A 13909-nucleotide genomic window follows, 5' to 3' on the forward strand; every position below is an offset into this window, starting at 1 on the left:
AAGGTATATGAGCGTAAAAAGCCCGCATTGTCCGAATGTATGTTGAATTTCTTGGCATTTACAGCAAAATCACAGCGTTTTACTGTCAGTGGATTTGTTCGGATGGGATCACCAACTGACCTACCCTGGGAAAAACTTATACAAAGAAGGCTGAGTAATCTAGTGAGATTCAAAGGAACAAATTCTAAAGCGAGATAAATAAAGGTTTTTGTTCAAAACGAGGTAAAAATGTTGGGTTAAGAAGGCGTCGAGCTTCCATTCCCATACAAATGCTATGGCAAATCTTTAAACTATGCGACATAACTTACTATTTACAATCATTTTACTGAAGATTGCATTGTGGATAAAGCAGGAGAACTAAGAACGACCCAGGCATTCTTAAATCCGCCTAGAAAACTCGTAAGATGCGATCGACCAACCATAGTAGTAAGTTAATTTTGTTTTCATACAAAACTAAAATTTTTAAGTGAAGGATGCGACCTTTTTATCCCCACTAGTCAACCATCGCGCAGCATTAAAAATGTTTGCATATCTTTGAAGGCTCGTCGTGCGAGCCTGGGCTACCTGTGATTCAACAGAATGAGACTCGGTCAGTTTACTGTTTACTGGCTTTCTTCACCTGCGATCTGCAGCGCGTGCACAAAAGCTTTCCCGGAAGACACCCGTGAAAGTTTGGAGGAACCTTAAAAAATACCGTGGCATTGTCTCGCCTTCCCCACCGGAGATGGCGAGATTCAGACATTAATGAGCCTGGAGACCCCCATATATAGCGCTGCAGCACCAGCTTGTCTTCACCCGCGAGGAAGTTTGAGGATTCAAGCAATGCGGGCCGCGAGAGAGTTTCGAGGGCTCTGGCACAAATGATCATTGCTGGATCTATTATTCACTTCCGGGATTTGGAAGGGAGGAGAGGGACTGGTGGCAAGTTAATTTGCCTCCGTTGCATTTTGGCGCGTAAAGTAGCACAATATCTCTCCCTCTTCCTAGCATCGATAAGGTTCGGCTCTTTCTTCGAAACTGAGGTCTTCAGGGTAAGTGTTAAGCTCACCACTTTTGTATTGTAATAATTTTTACGTTTTTTTTTTGTTAATCACAATCGTTCTTTCTTATCCCTCCCGAGAATAGCGCAGTGAAACGATGCTTACGGCGCGCTCGATTCCAATGCCTGATTATTTGTGTTTATCTGATTTATTAATCTAACGTCTTCTTAAAATACTTAATATGCGCGGTTCGACATTTGAAATGTAAATATTTAAAAAAGCGATTTCTAGCAAGAAGGATGCAGCGCCTTGAAGGGCAAGATTTCCGCACAGCACCATGATTCTGCGTTTTTTCTTTGGGACTACTTTACGGCCATGTGTTAGAGTATTCTGGGCTTATGCAAAAATCTTTCCTCTTTCGTACACATTCAACGAACGCTAAGGCGAGATGTTGTTTTCGAGCATATTCTACGTCAAAAGAGCTTTGCCAGCGTTATAACTTACGGTTCGGCTTAATTATTGTGCTAATTCAAGTGAATGATCAATTTTCAGTTCCCTGGGTTGAAGCTAATCTGTCGTCAGCTAAGAGATTTTTTGAATCTGTTATATCAGCCCCTTAAGCTAACATGATATCCTGGCCATGTGACTGGGAATTCCTAAGGTGAGACCTGACGAAATCTACCTTAACTCAGCTAAGATCCTGGAATAGAATTTGTCTGAAATCGTGAGGCTATCACATAAATATCTGACCTTCAAAATGCGAATGCGTGAAGAAGTTTTTATTTTCGTATTTTAAACAATATCTCCCCTGCGTTGATTTAATTGTTTTAAATCACATACATATTATAACACTCTAGCGAGCTAGACATTAACTGTTATAGTCTATTGACAAAAGAAATACTCCTTTCCCTTTTAGATATATGTTTAAGTAATGATAATAATAATGTCAATCAAAACTATAACAAAATTCTCAAACGTAATTGGTTAGCACCAGTCTGATTTGAGTTCTAATAAGACAGTGTACATGTCATGCCTGTGTTTGTGTCACGTGTGTGATGTTGTTGCACTTTTTGCTGAGTTATCTGTTGTTTTCTATGAAAATGTATTACCAATGGTTAGTTTGTTTCTGGACTGTTGTCATAATTTTGATTAACTGGTAACAGGACTTCATGTTGTCCAATTCTTTCTGTAATCATACTCGTGATTTACAACTTTGACAAGGGCTTCAAGTTTGTCACTGATTTTTTTAATCACTTTCACCACTACAGACTGAATTGAACCCACTCAGTCCTATCATCATTACTTGTAGTGATAACCAAAGAAATAATTTTTTTGCTCAGTTTCTAAAACAGGAAGTTGCTGTATTTACTTGAATAAGGGCAGCTGTTGCTGCCCCCTTTCTCCCCCCTTCACAATTAAACACCTCTCCTGATTAAGCTCTTCTGCAATAGAAAGGTTTGCCTCCATTTTTTCCTTCTACACAGAATGATGGTGCTCTTCCATTTACATTAAATTTTATTTGATTTTCTTAATGCAAGCAGATTGAATGGGAAGCTTTTGAAAACAAAAAAAAACTCTTAAAACAAGTAAGAAAATATTACAAATAAATATGGTGTACACAACTGTTTGAGAAAATTTTCAAAAAAATGTTCTTTTAATTGTAGTGAATTGGAAACTGACAACAGGCAGACTGCTGGTCGAAAAAGACAGGGAGGTACATGAACATGTATCTGCATTGTTATAAAGCCTTGAACTTTTGTAGTATGGTTGATTCGTGGGTTTCATGTTAGTTTTCATAAGCAGCACTTTGACTCCCTGTGTATGTTATATGTAGGACCTTGTGACACCAAAACTTCAACATTTCCTAGATTTAGTTGTACTTGTGAATGTGGAGACAATAGTCTTGATCACATTTTGTAAGATTTTCTGTAAGAAAAAGCATAATTAGGCCTTACAGAGTTTTAAATGTATGAAATGATCATTTTTTTATTACTAATGGGGCTAAAAGAAATTTTGAGGAGTTAACACTCAAGGCAATGTAATCTGACTGGCAATCCTTCACATAAATTAATAACAATCAAGGCCATGGAGGTTTCTCAATTATCAGCCATTTCGCTTGTGGCATTTCCTACTTCCTCCCAGTTAAAGACTTGTTAAATGCTCTTTCATGTGGTCAAATCAACCCAGTCTGAATTCATTCTGACCTAAAATTTCTCCTGTAACAGGTACTACATTGATTGTTTGTCTGAAAGTTTAGTTTCTGTTGTACTTAGTGAGTCTGGACTCTAGTGATTCAGAGAGCTCAAGTTTAGAGACAGATGACTCAGATTCTGAATCTGATGGGAGCTCAGACACAGACACAGACAGTGACACAGAGGGAGAGGACTTTGGTGCTATAGAGAAAAAACCTGCTAGAGCCAAACAAAAAGGTAGAGCAATGTATATTTACATGTGTACAGTGTACATGTTGCTTAAAAAGGCACGTCATCATCACAATCAGTTTTTTTGAGCCTGCATCACAATCCAATTGTTCTTTAACTACACTCAGAGGCATTTTGAAAGCAACAGATTGATGCCAATTTATTTTTCTTTAATATTTCTTAATTTTGGTAGGGTTTTGGTGTAAATTTCATTGTAGATTTCTGAGTTTAAAATGTTATTGAAATCAGTATTGTATGCATTAAGTCAATAGGTTGTTGCTGCTGGCTAAGTCTATTTTTAAGCAACAGACATACATGTTAAGAGTGTCTGTTGCTAAGAGCTGCAGATAAAACCTCACCATTTTGGAAATTTAGCCTGAAGATAGAAAGGGAACAAACTGGTGTAAGGCTAGGCATGTTTGTGCTACATGTGCTCATAGTTTCCTGCTGTCTTAAACTGAGACCCATGTCAAAGATATGCTCTTAGAGCTCTGATATATGCTCTCAAAAACTTTCAAAAGCAAGTTTTACATTATATGTACAATGACATAAGTTAGTTGCCTCACCTCTGGTACCAGGGCTACATAAGAACATTGTCATGCTTTTGTGGCTAGTTAATGCATAGTGCTGATTTCCAGATTTTATTTCAGAATTGACTTCCAATATAATTGAAAAATACTTTGAATTGTCCAATTTTCATTTGCACAATTTGATGCTAAAAAACAAGAGTGGGGTTGAGAACTTGCCTTTCTTAGTAATAATCTGTTATGCTAACATTGCCGGGTTTCTAGCTTTAACCCTCAAACAACTGTGAAATGGACTATTCAGCGAGCCTTACGAGACCATTGGTGAGGTGAACCAATTTTGTTTTCTTTTTTAAGTATGAGATATTGTAAGCACTGATTTCTTGTGAACCTTATCTATTCAAGTTTCCAAGAACACCACCACCAAAAAGCAGACCGCTAAAGCTTCCAACACAACAAGTAAAAAGGAGAAGAATGAAAAAGGTAACAACCTTTGACACATCACTTATGACTTGTTCCAGGCTCAGATGGTCGGTGGAGACAAAAAGAGAACACTGAAGGCTGTTATTTACCTGCTTACTTTCCCCATGCACTGACCAAGAGCCTGGAAAAGGCTAGTTCCTTTTTTAAAAATTATGATCATTAAATACTGAAGTACTTCAATGGAATAAATCTTTAGAAAAGTTATTTCCTTTGTTCATTGCATGTGGGTTTATGAAGAATTAATTGCAGCTTTAAGATGAAACACCAACTGACTTAGTACAGTAATAGCACATTTCTAAATTATTAGTGCATGCATGCCTGTTCTTGGATTAATGTTCTACATCATAAAGGAACAGCTTATTGGAGTTATGACATTTGACTAACAAGAAAAATGTTAGCATTCTTGTGTAAAGAGCTCATTAAGAAAACACCAAGATAATATAAATGATAATGAGAGGAGCAGTTTCTTAAGTTACGAGTTGTTTCTGTTATTGTTTTTTTCTTTCTTACCTAGTTTGATGTTCTGTTTTTATGTTCTGCTGTCTGCCATTTTATAATTATGCTACTTTTTTTTCTAAGGTGCATCCCACAAACTTCCTGCCAAAAAAAAAAGAACTCAACCTAATAAGAGAAAGAGTAGCAAGGAGAATACAGGGAAAGGTAACATAGTGATAAAAAACAACATCATTATATAACTTCAAATCAGATTAAATCCTTGTACAGGATCTTGTTCTATATGATAATGTTGCTTCCAGATTCTTTAAAAAGCAAATGGGGGGTGGGGGTGGGGGGGTAGTTGTAAGACAGGAACTAGTTGTTAACAAGTCATCAACAGCATATAGGAGAAATCTTTAGCAGACATGTTTTGCTGACTTAATGTTGCATTATATTAGAGACAAAGTATAGCAAATGATGTATGGGTAATTGACTTTTGGTTTGTTTGTTTGTTCTTTTTTTTCTTCTCCTCCTTGAGTAATCCACTAACTTTAGAGGTTTTAATGTTATATTATTGTCTACTTACTCTGCTCTTTCTGACACTTCTGAATTTAAAATCCAGGTACATCTATGGAAACAGCCAAAAATAAAAAAGGGAAGGCTAGTAAACCAAGACACAGCAAAAAGAAGGGTAAGTAACCGAACACTAACTAAGTAAGGGAAGGGAAAACTTGAAACTTTTTGAACAAAATTTGTCAAATCACAGCTATTTTGTTGAATATCAAGAAAGTAAAAATACGGCAACTTACTGGCTTGTGTGATTGAATATTATCCCTGAGAGATAACTTGGTTCTGACAGCCAGCTAATGTGATCTTGTGAGTAGATAGGCCATAAAGATGGTTGATTTCATTTGTTATATAGTGGAAATGAAGTCTAGAGTGATCAAATTTTTATCATCGGAGCTTGACTTTACCAGTTATTCAGGGGCTAGATGGTCAGGTAAGCCTTTTTTGTAGTTAAACAGGGCAAACCAAATATGAAGGAGTTAGAAGGATTGGGCAGAGATATTGGTGACAAATGGAAAATTCTGGGAAGACGCTTAAAAGTATCAGAAGAACTGGAAATAATCGATGCACGATATAATGTTCTTTCTGAAAAAGCCTTCCAGATGCTTAAACACTGGACCCAGAAAAGAGGTTCCTCTGCAACCTACAGAGTTCTAAGTGGTGCCTTAAAAGATGAACTTTTAGAACGTAAAGACTTATCAGAAAAGTACTGTTATGGTTGATAGTTGACATAACAATTCTTTTCCTGTCTTTTAACTCTGATATGCTGGGGAATGAGAAGTTTTAGTATAGCGTTTCTCCACTCTGTTTTCTTATTCTTTGATTTACACATGTTTCTTTCTTGGAGAGATTTAAAAAACTCATCCAAATTCATGACAGTTCTTTGCACAACCAAAACAGCTGCTCAAGAGTCAGAGTTGTGTAATAGCAAACCAAGTACAGTCAGCAAGAGTGTTGTTTCGTGGTCAGATCTCAAAGTATAATTTGAGACATTCAAATTGATCACTCAGTTTACAGATGGCAATTATTTTCAAAAGAACAGACTGAAGCAGAAAAAAGCAATTTGCTGATTTTTTTTTTCATTCTTTGGGTATTGTCTGGTTGGTAGGTCACTGAAATTTTAGTATTTTTTAACTTCATTTTTAATTTTTTAGAACAGCGTTTTTGACTCTTTCTCATGCTAAGCATTAGTAAATTGAGATCATCAGTTATACTAAACAGGTTAATTGGTATGAAAAGCTTGTAGGTTGATTTTAACCAAAATAAATATAATTATTCAAGTCATTATTACATTTCTACTGATGAATTGTTGTAATTTATGAAACTACACAGAATTTTATTTTTTTAACACCCTGTTGTTAGTGTGCTAATGGAGAATTCCTCCAAAAAAGTGTTACAAAAATATTTGGTAAGGATGGCAGTAATTTTTTTTCTTCATGTTAAGCCCTAAATTTCGTCCGTTAAAGCTATAGAAGGTTGTATAGGATTATTTGGATTGTATAGATCAAGACAAATGAGAAGAAAGTAATATTGCAAACCGTTTAAAATATGAAAATATGAATTTGCTGTTAAATTACTGCTCTTAGATGCCCAGCATTGTAAAATGTAAATTGAAATTATCTGTAATAAAATATGCTTAACTCATTGAATCTCACAGCAAGCAATGTTGTTGTTATTTAACATTAAGCAGAAATTCGTGCATCCTTGAGGGTAACCTGATTGTTAGATTTCACAAGAAATTTCTTCGAGTGAGCCTGTTGAAGGCAGTCAGTTTTTCACCAGTTTCCACCTGTGAAAACCCAGAACAGACTTGGTTGACTAAACCACATAAAACAGCAGCTTTTTCTTTATTTATTATTGTTATCATCATCATCATCATCACCATCATCTTCATCACCACCATGATTATTATCATTATCATCATTGTTATCATCATCATTATCATCATTACTTTTATTATTATCATTATTATTATTATTGTTATCGTTATTATTATTATTACTATTATTATCATCATTATTATCATTATTTTCATTATTACTATCATCCTTATTATTATCATCATTATTATTATTTTCGGTATTCTTATTATTATTATTATTATTATTATTATTATTATTATTATTATTATTACAATTACTATCAAGAAGAAGATCCTAAAGTAAAAAAGTGGGCATTGTTCGACATGTAACGAAAGCCATCCAGTAACAAGCTTATTTGTGTTTCTCAAATACCAGCTGTTATGAAATTATAAGATCCTCGCAGCTAAGAACACTACTGAAACGAGTAGTTGTAAATAGGACCTGAAAAAAATTCAGGCCCGTACGGGATTTGAACCCATGACCTCTGCGATACCGGTGCAGCGCTCTACCAATTGAGCTAACAAGCCAACTGGGAGCTGGTTAATGAATTGGATACAAATAAACATCCAAGTGAATGAAGATTTTAGATATATGAAAACTCACATATTTGCACTGCGGTGGAGAGATGAAATTATAAGATCCTCGCAGCTAAGAACACTACTGAAACGAGTAGTTGTAAATAGGACCTGAAAAAAATTCAGGCCCGCTTGTTAGCTCAATTGGTAGAGCGCTGCACCGGTATCGCAGAGGTCATGGGTTCAAATCCCGTACGGGCCTGAATTTTTTTCAGGTCCTATTTACAACTACTCGTTTCAGTAGTGTTCTTAGCTGCGAGGATCTTATAATTTCATCTCTCCACCGCAGTGCAAATATGTGCATTTTCATATATCTAAAACCAGCTGTTATATTTCTTGAATTTTTCTTCATCACAGTGCTTCAGGGTACTTCAATGTTTATAGCGATTGCGATGTTAGAAATGCAATCGAATATTTTCCCATTTTGCTAAAATATATGTAATAAATTAAACTTAACTGAATACCTTTGACTTCAAGTGTCTATTGGAAATTGCAAAAACGCTACTTCACGCGACTTTAAACGACACGTTCGTCGGGAATATATCGTCTCAGTTGTTTCCCTGTAAAGCAGTAGATTTTCTACAGATCGTTCTTCAGTGAGAGAGAAATATGTTTACCCTTTACGGAAAGCTTTAGGGACAGCTGTTATCTTAGCAATGTGCATGACGCATGTTCTTTACTAACTTTCTCCGTAATCTTACTCAGTGGTCGAATAATTCGAGAGGAATGCCTTAAAATGGGAACTTTGGGTTACTCATTTTAAATTAGGCAAAAAGAAGTTGAAAACCGTGAACTGAAAAAAAGAGGATAAAATTGAAAGAAAGATTTCCTCTAAACCCTACCTAGATCACTGACTTTAGAACTATTTTCAGCAGAGAAGCGCTGCTGTAAAAAAAACTAATTGAAAGAGACCATCTGTCAGAAGCAGTTTTCCACCAAACACTGTGCATAAGATAGTTCTTAGCTAAAAATTGTTACACTCAGGTAAAAATGTTGTTCCGGTTTTTTAAATGAATTTGTTAGTTAGCCAGGTGATAACCAATGAAATCAGTCCTTCCCTAACTGCACAATTTTTTTTTTTAAAACAGATGTTAGTGACTTTTATTGTTATGAAGCTTGAAAAGATGGAACTTGATGCTGCCTGTGCAAGCCTTCCTTTTTTCAAGTGTGCATTATTCTATTTATAGTTATTTCCAGTGCTAGATGTCTTGTACAAATCTCCTGCAGTTGAACTTCTTCAAAAGCTTTGTAGATAGCATTTAAGTCTTGTAATTATCTAAAAAATTTTTATTCAGTATTTTTATCCATTGATTTATTAATCTATAAAGTCATTTTTTCACACAGTTCTTTCTAGCACTTAGCTTTGACTTTGTTAGTTTAATAAGTTTTTGTTTGATTAATTCACACGATGCTTTTTCATTTTCATTGTCTTTTGCCGGTAGGCATAATCCAGTTACCAGATCTTCTCACTCATAATCTGGGCAAATAAGTCTGCAACGATCTAGGTATGTTATTATAGCGCGCACGTTTCACAAATTCGTTTGACAACAGCCCTTAAATAACAGAGAAAAATTTTTTAGGGAAGCTTGTGATAAAGACGGAAACTTGGTTTCAACGACAAGACGAACAGACAAGCTTGAGTCAACTAAAATAACTTCCACGTGCAAAGCAACTTATGAACGTAAATATCGCATCGCAGGTGCACTGCTAAAAATGTCCCACCCTGGCTAGGTTCAATACCCAAACCCCCTCCCCTGGGAACAGATGACTGTCAAATTCGCCAGAGGGGATGTTGAATCTTCGAATCGATCAGTGCATAACATCCTCAACAGAGTATCGCGTGAAATAACGTGCAAGAGCCTTAGCGCTACTTTTCAAACTTATTCTAAGCCTGTTATTATCATATTATCAAAGTCACGTGGGCGGAAAAAAATTGTAGGCCCTTACTTACTGGTTACACCACTGACTTGCTATGATGACTAGCAAAAGTAGTTGGAACGCTTCCCCCCCCCCCCCTAACTGGGTGCTTTACAACCCTCTACGAAACACAATAAACAATAATCTTTTAATTCATCTTTACTAAGTTACTTGCAAGTTCCCCCCTTCCCGTGAACAATTTCGCCTGATATTGTGACCATTTTGTAACAAAAGGCAACACTGAAATGTGGGCGAGGTGAAGATGAGTGAAAGTTATAGGAGAAATTCGAAAAATAGTCGAGCATGCCAAGATTATTGTGCTACTCATTGTAGGTTAGTTTGATTTATATAGTTGTAGCTCTCTGTGTGGTATCTTTTTATCCGCTAAAATAAAGATGTAACTTGTAGATCTTTATTATTTCTGTCTTTGATCAAACAAAACTTATAACTCGGAGGTACTCAGTAACACACTTATCGTGCATTAATGCTGTAGTACACCAGCGCACGTTTTTTCCAATTTGAAATCCAACCAACTAGATTCAAATGCAACCAACATTACTTTTAGTTTTTAGATCCCCCGTGGCACCGTTTGTATTCTCCTCTCTCTCAAAAAGCAAAACTTCATGGAACTAAAACACAGTCGGTAAAGCGTATTATGCAGGAGACGTAACTCCTTGACTGAAATCAGTTTTCTGCTACCAAATTTATGCGCTAGAAGTGTTCCTTTGATGTATGGATCTCACTTATGAGAAATTTGTCTTTTAAATTTGACTAGAATTTCTTCGACACTTAAATAAATCAAATATTTCCCTCCCGCGGTTGCGATACAGTATCAAACTAGAAATTAGACAGATTGTGGTCTACGGTTTGTAGTTATTGTGGAAAGCAAGATACAGCTCTTGAACAATTTTAGGGTTTTTAAGCAACGTTGAGGAACGGGTGAGCTTGGAGAAATTAGTAGGCCTGGGAACCACAGCCTGTTCCTTCTGTAACCATTCCTCTCTCATTTATTAATTGTAATACATAGGTTTCGGTTTTGTACTAATATTTGGCGCCTTTTTCAGTTTCCTCCTTGCACTGATCTGACGGTGATCATGAGTACTCTAGCGGAAATCGTTGAACTAGATGGAGAGATTCTAAGTGAAAAATTCGGCCTTGAACCCCGTTTCTGTTGCAGCCCAAACGAAAGCGACAATTTATTGCACCTATCGCCGATTATCCTCTTGGAGGATTTAGAGTTGAGAGATGGCGGATTCAAGGATACAAGTGCGAAAGATGTATTGAGTCGAGTGGCAAAACACATTTGCGACTCAAAAGATCCATCTTTGTTTCAAATCCCGGAAATACCCGCCTTTCACATGGGGTACGCTAAAAGATCCGAGAACAAAAAGAGAAACATGGCTATTGGTCACGAAGAAGCTAAAATTTGGATGTCATATCTGAACCTGTCGCGTTTTAATCAAGATTCTGAAGGTGAAGAGTCACACGAGCCAACTTCATCCGACGAAGAAATGGATATTGACCCACCAACGGCACAAGATACACCAAATCAAGATGACAAGGATTTGGTCTGCCCGCATAATAGCGGACTAAAATTTTCCTTGAAAGGATCGCACATTCTTTTGTTTTCAATCCTTCTGATTTTCTATGACAAGAAGAAAAAGAAGGCAAATTCTACCAGATCAAATGAAGACGAACCAAAGATTGGGGCGAACAAGGTCTCTGATTTCCTACTCTTTTGGATTATACCCTATTTACTTAGTTATACCCAGAAGAAAGTACGAGAGATCGTGAAGCACCATCAAGCACACAATCGGCGCGAGTTTCGGTCAACTTGCAAAAAGTCCAGTTTTGATGTCATCAAGGAAGCAATGTCTACTTGTGGATTTCCAGCTGAACTTAAAACAACTATTTTATCGAAGTACAAAGATTTTTATGGAACGGAACAGCTAGAATATGAGTACGATTTGCTGAAAAGTCCTGAAAACACGCCAGTGATTTTAGTTCCAAAGCGTTACAAGGTCACGCAAATGCCAGTAGAACTTGAAGATATTGGAAACAACTGGCGTGAGCTTGGTGATATAACACTAACAAGACTTTTTGTAAGTAAATTTATCAGAAACAGGGATATTCAAAGAGATTTCTTCTATTCATTTCCACTATTGACATATCGACAGGGTGTCGACTATGCGATTATCCTGCCTGATGAGGAAACATTTCTTGGGGTAATAAGTGACCTCGAGGAAACAAGTCGTGATATCTTTATCCCTCCAAAATTTTATCCCAAAGGAGGCCGTGACATCATCGTGCCAAGCATTGGATTGGTTACCACCAGAGACAAACATCTAAGTGTTTGCTTTTCCTACTTTCAAGGTAAGATTGCAGTTTCTCATTGCAAACTTTTTACTGTTTTGGTCCTTATTTTATTTTCTTTTAAAGAAAATTACCTTCTCTTGTCAATCTCACATTTGGACAGCTGCACTAGCAATGCCAGGGCATCAACACGTGTGTCACATGAGATTAAACAAATAATGGTATTGATCAATATTGTCTGAAAATGCCATATAAAATCAAAAGTTTCGGTTGGTATTTAGTTTTTCATCTTATTGTATACTACTTCACTTGTCTGACTTTTAACCCAATGGAGGCCTTCCATAAAATACTTGTCATTCAGCCTTCTCAAAATTGTTTTATTGAGTTGGAAAATTTTATTGAAGAGTAGGCTAAGTTGGTATGAAGGGTGCCATCCCTCCCCCCCATCCTCATGATATATTTTAAATATGCATCAAGGAGATGCATTGTGGTGCATTCCAAGGTTTTCAGTGGGATAACACTTTTTTCATCAACTCACAACATAAACACCTCAAATTTTTAAGGAAATGACCAGAGGATATGCAGAAAACGGGTGGAATGATGTTAATAGTGGAGAAATCATTCTGTGAAGTTGGGCTGTGATAAAAACATTCAGTAGTCCTTTAATTCATTTCGCATCTTCATTTCAAAGTGAAGCCTTTTCTTTCATTATGAAATTCTAGCTCTCCACCCTCTCAAGGCTCATGCTAAAAATTGCATCGACCTCTTGTTATTTGGTTCAACACAGGTCATTTATCCTGGGGTAAAAGCTAGTTGTTCTAACAACAAGGAATCTGATAATGAGATTTGGAATTTCTAATGAAATTTATTTACCGTATTTATTCGCCCATAAGCCGAGCGATTTTTCCAACAAATTAAACTGAGAACAGGTAAATTCTTATAGCCGAGTATTTTCGCCAAAAAATTTACGGGTGCTTAACAAGATTCGAAATTCAATGTTTATTCGACTATAAGCCGAGCGATTATCAACAAACACAAATTTCCGAGATCACGAAAGGTAGGCACATGTAAATCATTGTTGGTCATTGACTTTAATTTATGCGGTGGCTCCTAAAGGAGCCGTTTTGTTTGTGAAGTTGAAGTTTGTGACATTGAAGTTTTTAGTCATCGTCGTCTTCTTCGCTGTCAGTCTCAAACTCATCCTCCATCCTTGAAGTCTGGATCACTGCTCAACTCCTTCGCTTTTAACCGTAGAATTAATCCGCTTACAGCAATTCCTGTATAAGATGAAAGAAATCAATTGTTTGACTTGTTTTGACAACATGAAAAACTGGCCAATCAGAAGCGGTCATTCCCACGGTTTGTGTAGACATTGCAACACGATCTGACAGATATCAGCTGATCGAAGCTTTTCATTGTTTTAAAGAAACGAAAGACTTACCTTGACTCCTCTGCTCTGAAAACCAGTCCAGTAGTGTTTGATCCAATTCAGGATACTTTGGCGAAAAGCAGCCCATCGTCTTTCGCTTTGCTGACATTTTAAGCTCACTGATTCCGTAATCTCTAGCGATCTCGGAGTTGTTCTCGACGGCCTCTGCTTCAGCAACGGCTTTTAGTTTGAACGCTAAGTTGTATGAAGAACGACGAACTTTCGGCATGATGATCGATTACGATAACTTTGAAAGAGAGCGATTGTTTGAGCCAGGATTCTGAACTCAGGTGAATGTTTTGTTATGTCACGCATGGTTCTATTTATTTACATTAAATTCAACTTATCTGTGATTTGTTGTTACTTTCAATTAAACGACCAATAACAACTGAGTAAATTGGACT

The 13909-nt window shown here is 36.6% G+C and overlaps 3 protein-coding genes across 5 annotated transcripts in view; 2 read left to right on the plus strand and 1 right to left on the minus strand.

The window, feature by feature from the left end:
• The first annotated feature begins 939 nt into the window (after positions 1 to 939).
• LOC136283171 (protein FAM133-like) lies at positions 940 to 7050 on the plus strand. 2 transcript variants are annotated; one of them, XM_066171580.1, is made up of 8 exons: positions 940 to 1031; positions 1533 to 1641; positions 2645 to 2694; positions 3254 to 3409; positions 4330 to 4407; positions 4987 to 5067; positions 5465 to 5533; positions 5848 to 7050. In XM_066171580.1, exons 2-8 carry the CDS (start codon positions 1607 to 1609, stop codon positions 6129 to 6131), a joined length of 753 nt encoding a protein of 250 aa, XP_066027677.1. In that variant the 5' UTR covers positions 940 to 1031; positions 1533 to 1606; the 3' UTR covers positions 6132 to 7050. The 2 variants fall into 2 exon arrangements, with proteins under 2 accessions (XP_066027677.1, XP_066027679.1); XM_066171582.1 differs by having other exon boundaries at positions 5860 to 7050.
• Positions 7051 to 10800: 3750 nt separating this feature from the next.
• The window catches only part of LOC131783924 (uncharacterized), a 9646-nt gene continuing 6537 nt past the window's right edge, over positions 10801 to 13909 (plus strand). The window contains exons 1-2 of one of the 2 annotated variants that reach the window (XM_066171533.1): positions 10801 to 11865; positions 11941 to 12136. In XM_066171533.1, the coding sequence (XP_066027630.1) occupies positions 10858 to 11865; positions 11941 to 12136 (1204 nt within the window). In that variant the 5' untranslated portion in view covers positions 10801 to 10857. Of the gene's footprint in view, positions 12137 to 13909 lie in introns of both variants that reach the window. The other variant, XM_066171529.1, reaches the window with a different exon arrangement.
• On the minus strand, positions 12888 to 13795 carry LOC136283174 (tigger transposable element-derived protein 2-like). Its single transcript, XM_066171588.1, has 2 exons — positions 13518 to 13795; positions 12888 to 13353 (listed from the first exon to the last, which is right to left on the minus strand). Exons 1-2 carry the CDS (start codon positions 13732 to 13734, stop codon positions 13274 to 13276), a joined length of 297 nt encoding a protein of 98 aa, XP_066027685.1. The 5' UTR covers positions 13735 to 13795; the 3' UTR covers positions 12888 to 13273.

This window comes from Pocillopora verrucosa, chromosome 1 (assembly GCF_036669915.1).
Source record: "Pocillopora verrucosa isolate sample1 chromosome 1, ASM3666991v2, whole genome shotgun sequence".
Taxonomy (NCBI): Eukaryota; Metazoa; Cnidaria; class Anthozoa; order Scleractinia; family Pocilloporidae; genus Pocillopora; species Pocillopora verrucosa.

What these genes read in the sequence shown, in the direction of transcription:
- LOC136283171 (XM_066171580.1), top strand. Translation starts at nt 1,607, where the DNA reads ATGATATCCTGGCCATGTGACTGGGAATTCCTAAG. An exon ending in TGTGACTGGGAATTCCTAAG is followed by an intron (nt 1,642 to 2,644) that starts GTGAGACCTGAC and finishes TTTTAATTGTAG; the next exon opens with TGAATTGGAAACTGACAACA. An exon ending in CAAGGAGAATACAGGGAAAG is followed by an intron (nt 5,068 to 5,464) that starts GTAACATAGTGA and finishes TTTAAAATCCAG; the next exon opens with GTACATCTATGGAAACAGCC.
- LOC136283174 (XM_066171588.1), bottom strand. Translation starts at nt 13,734, where the DNA reads ATGCCGAAAGTTCGTCGTTCTTCATACAACTTAGCGTTCAAACTAAAA. An exon ending in TTCAGAGCAGAGGAGTCAAG is followed by an intron (nt 13,354 to 13,517) that starts GTAAGTCTTTCG and finishes CATCTTATACAG; the next exon opens with GAATTGCTGTAAGCGGATTA.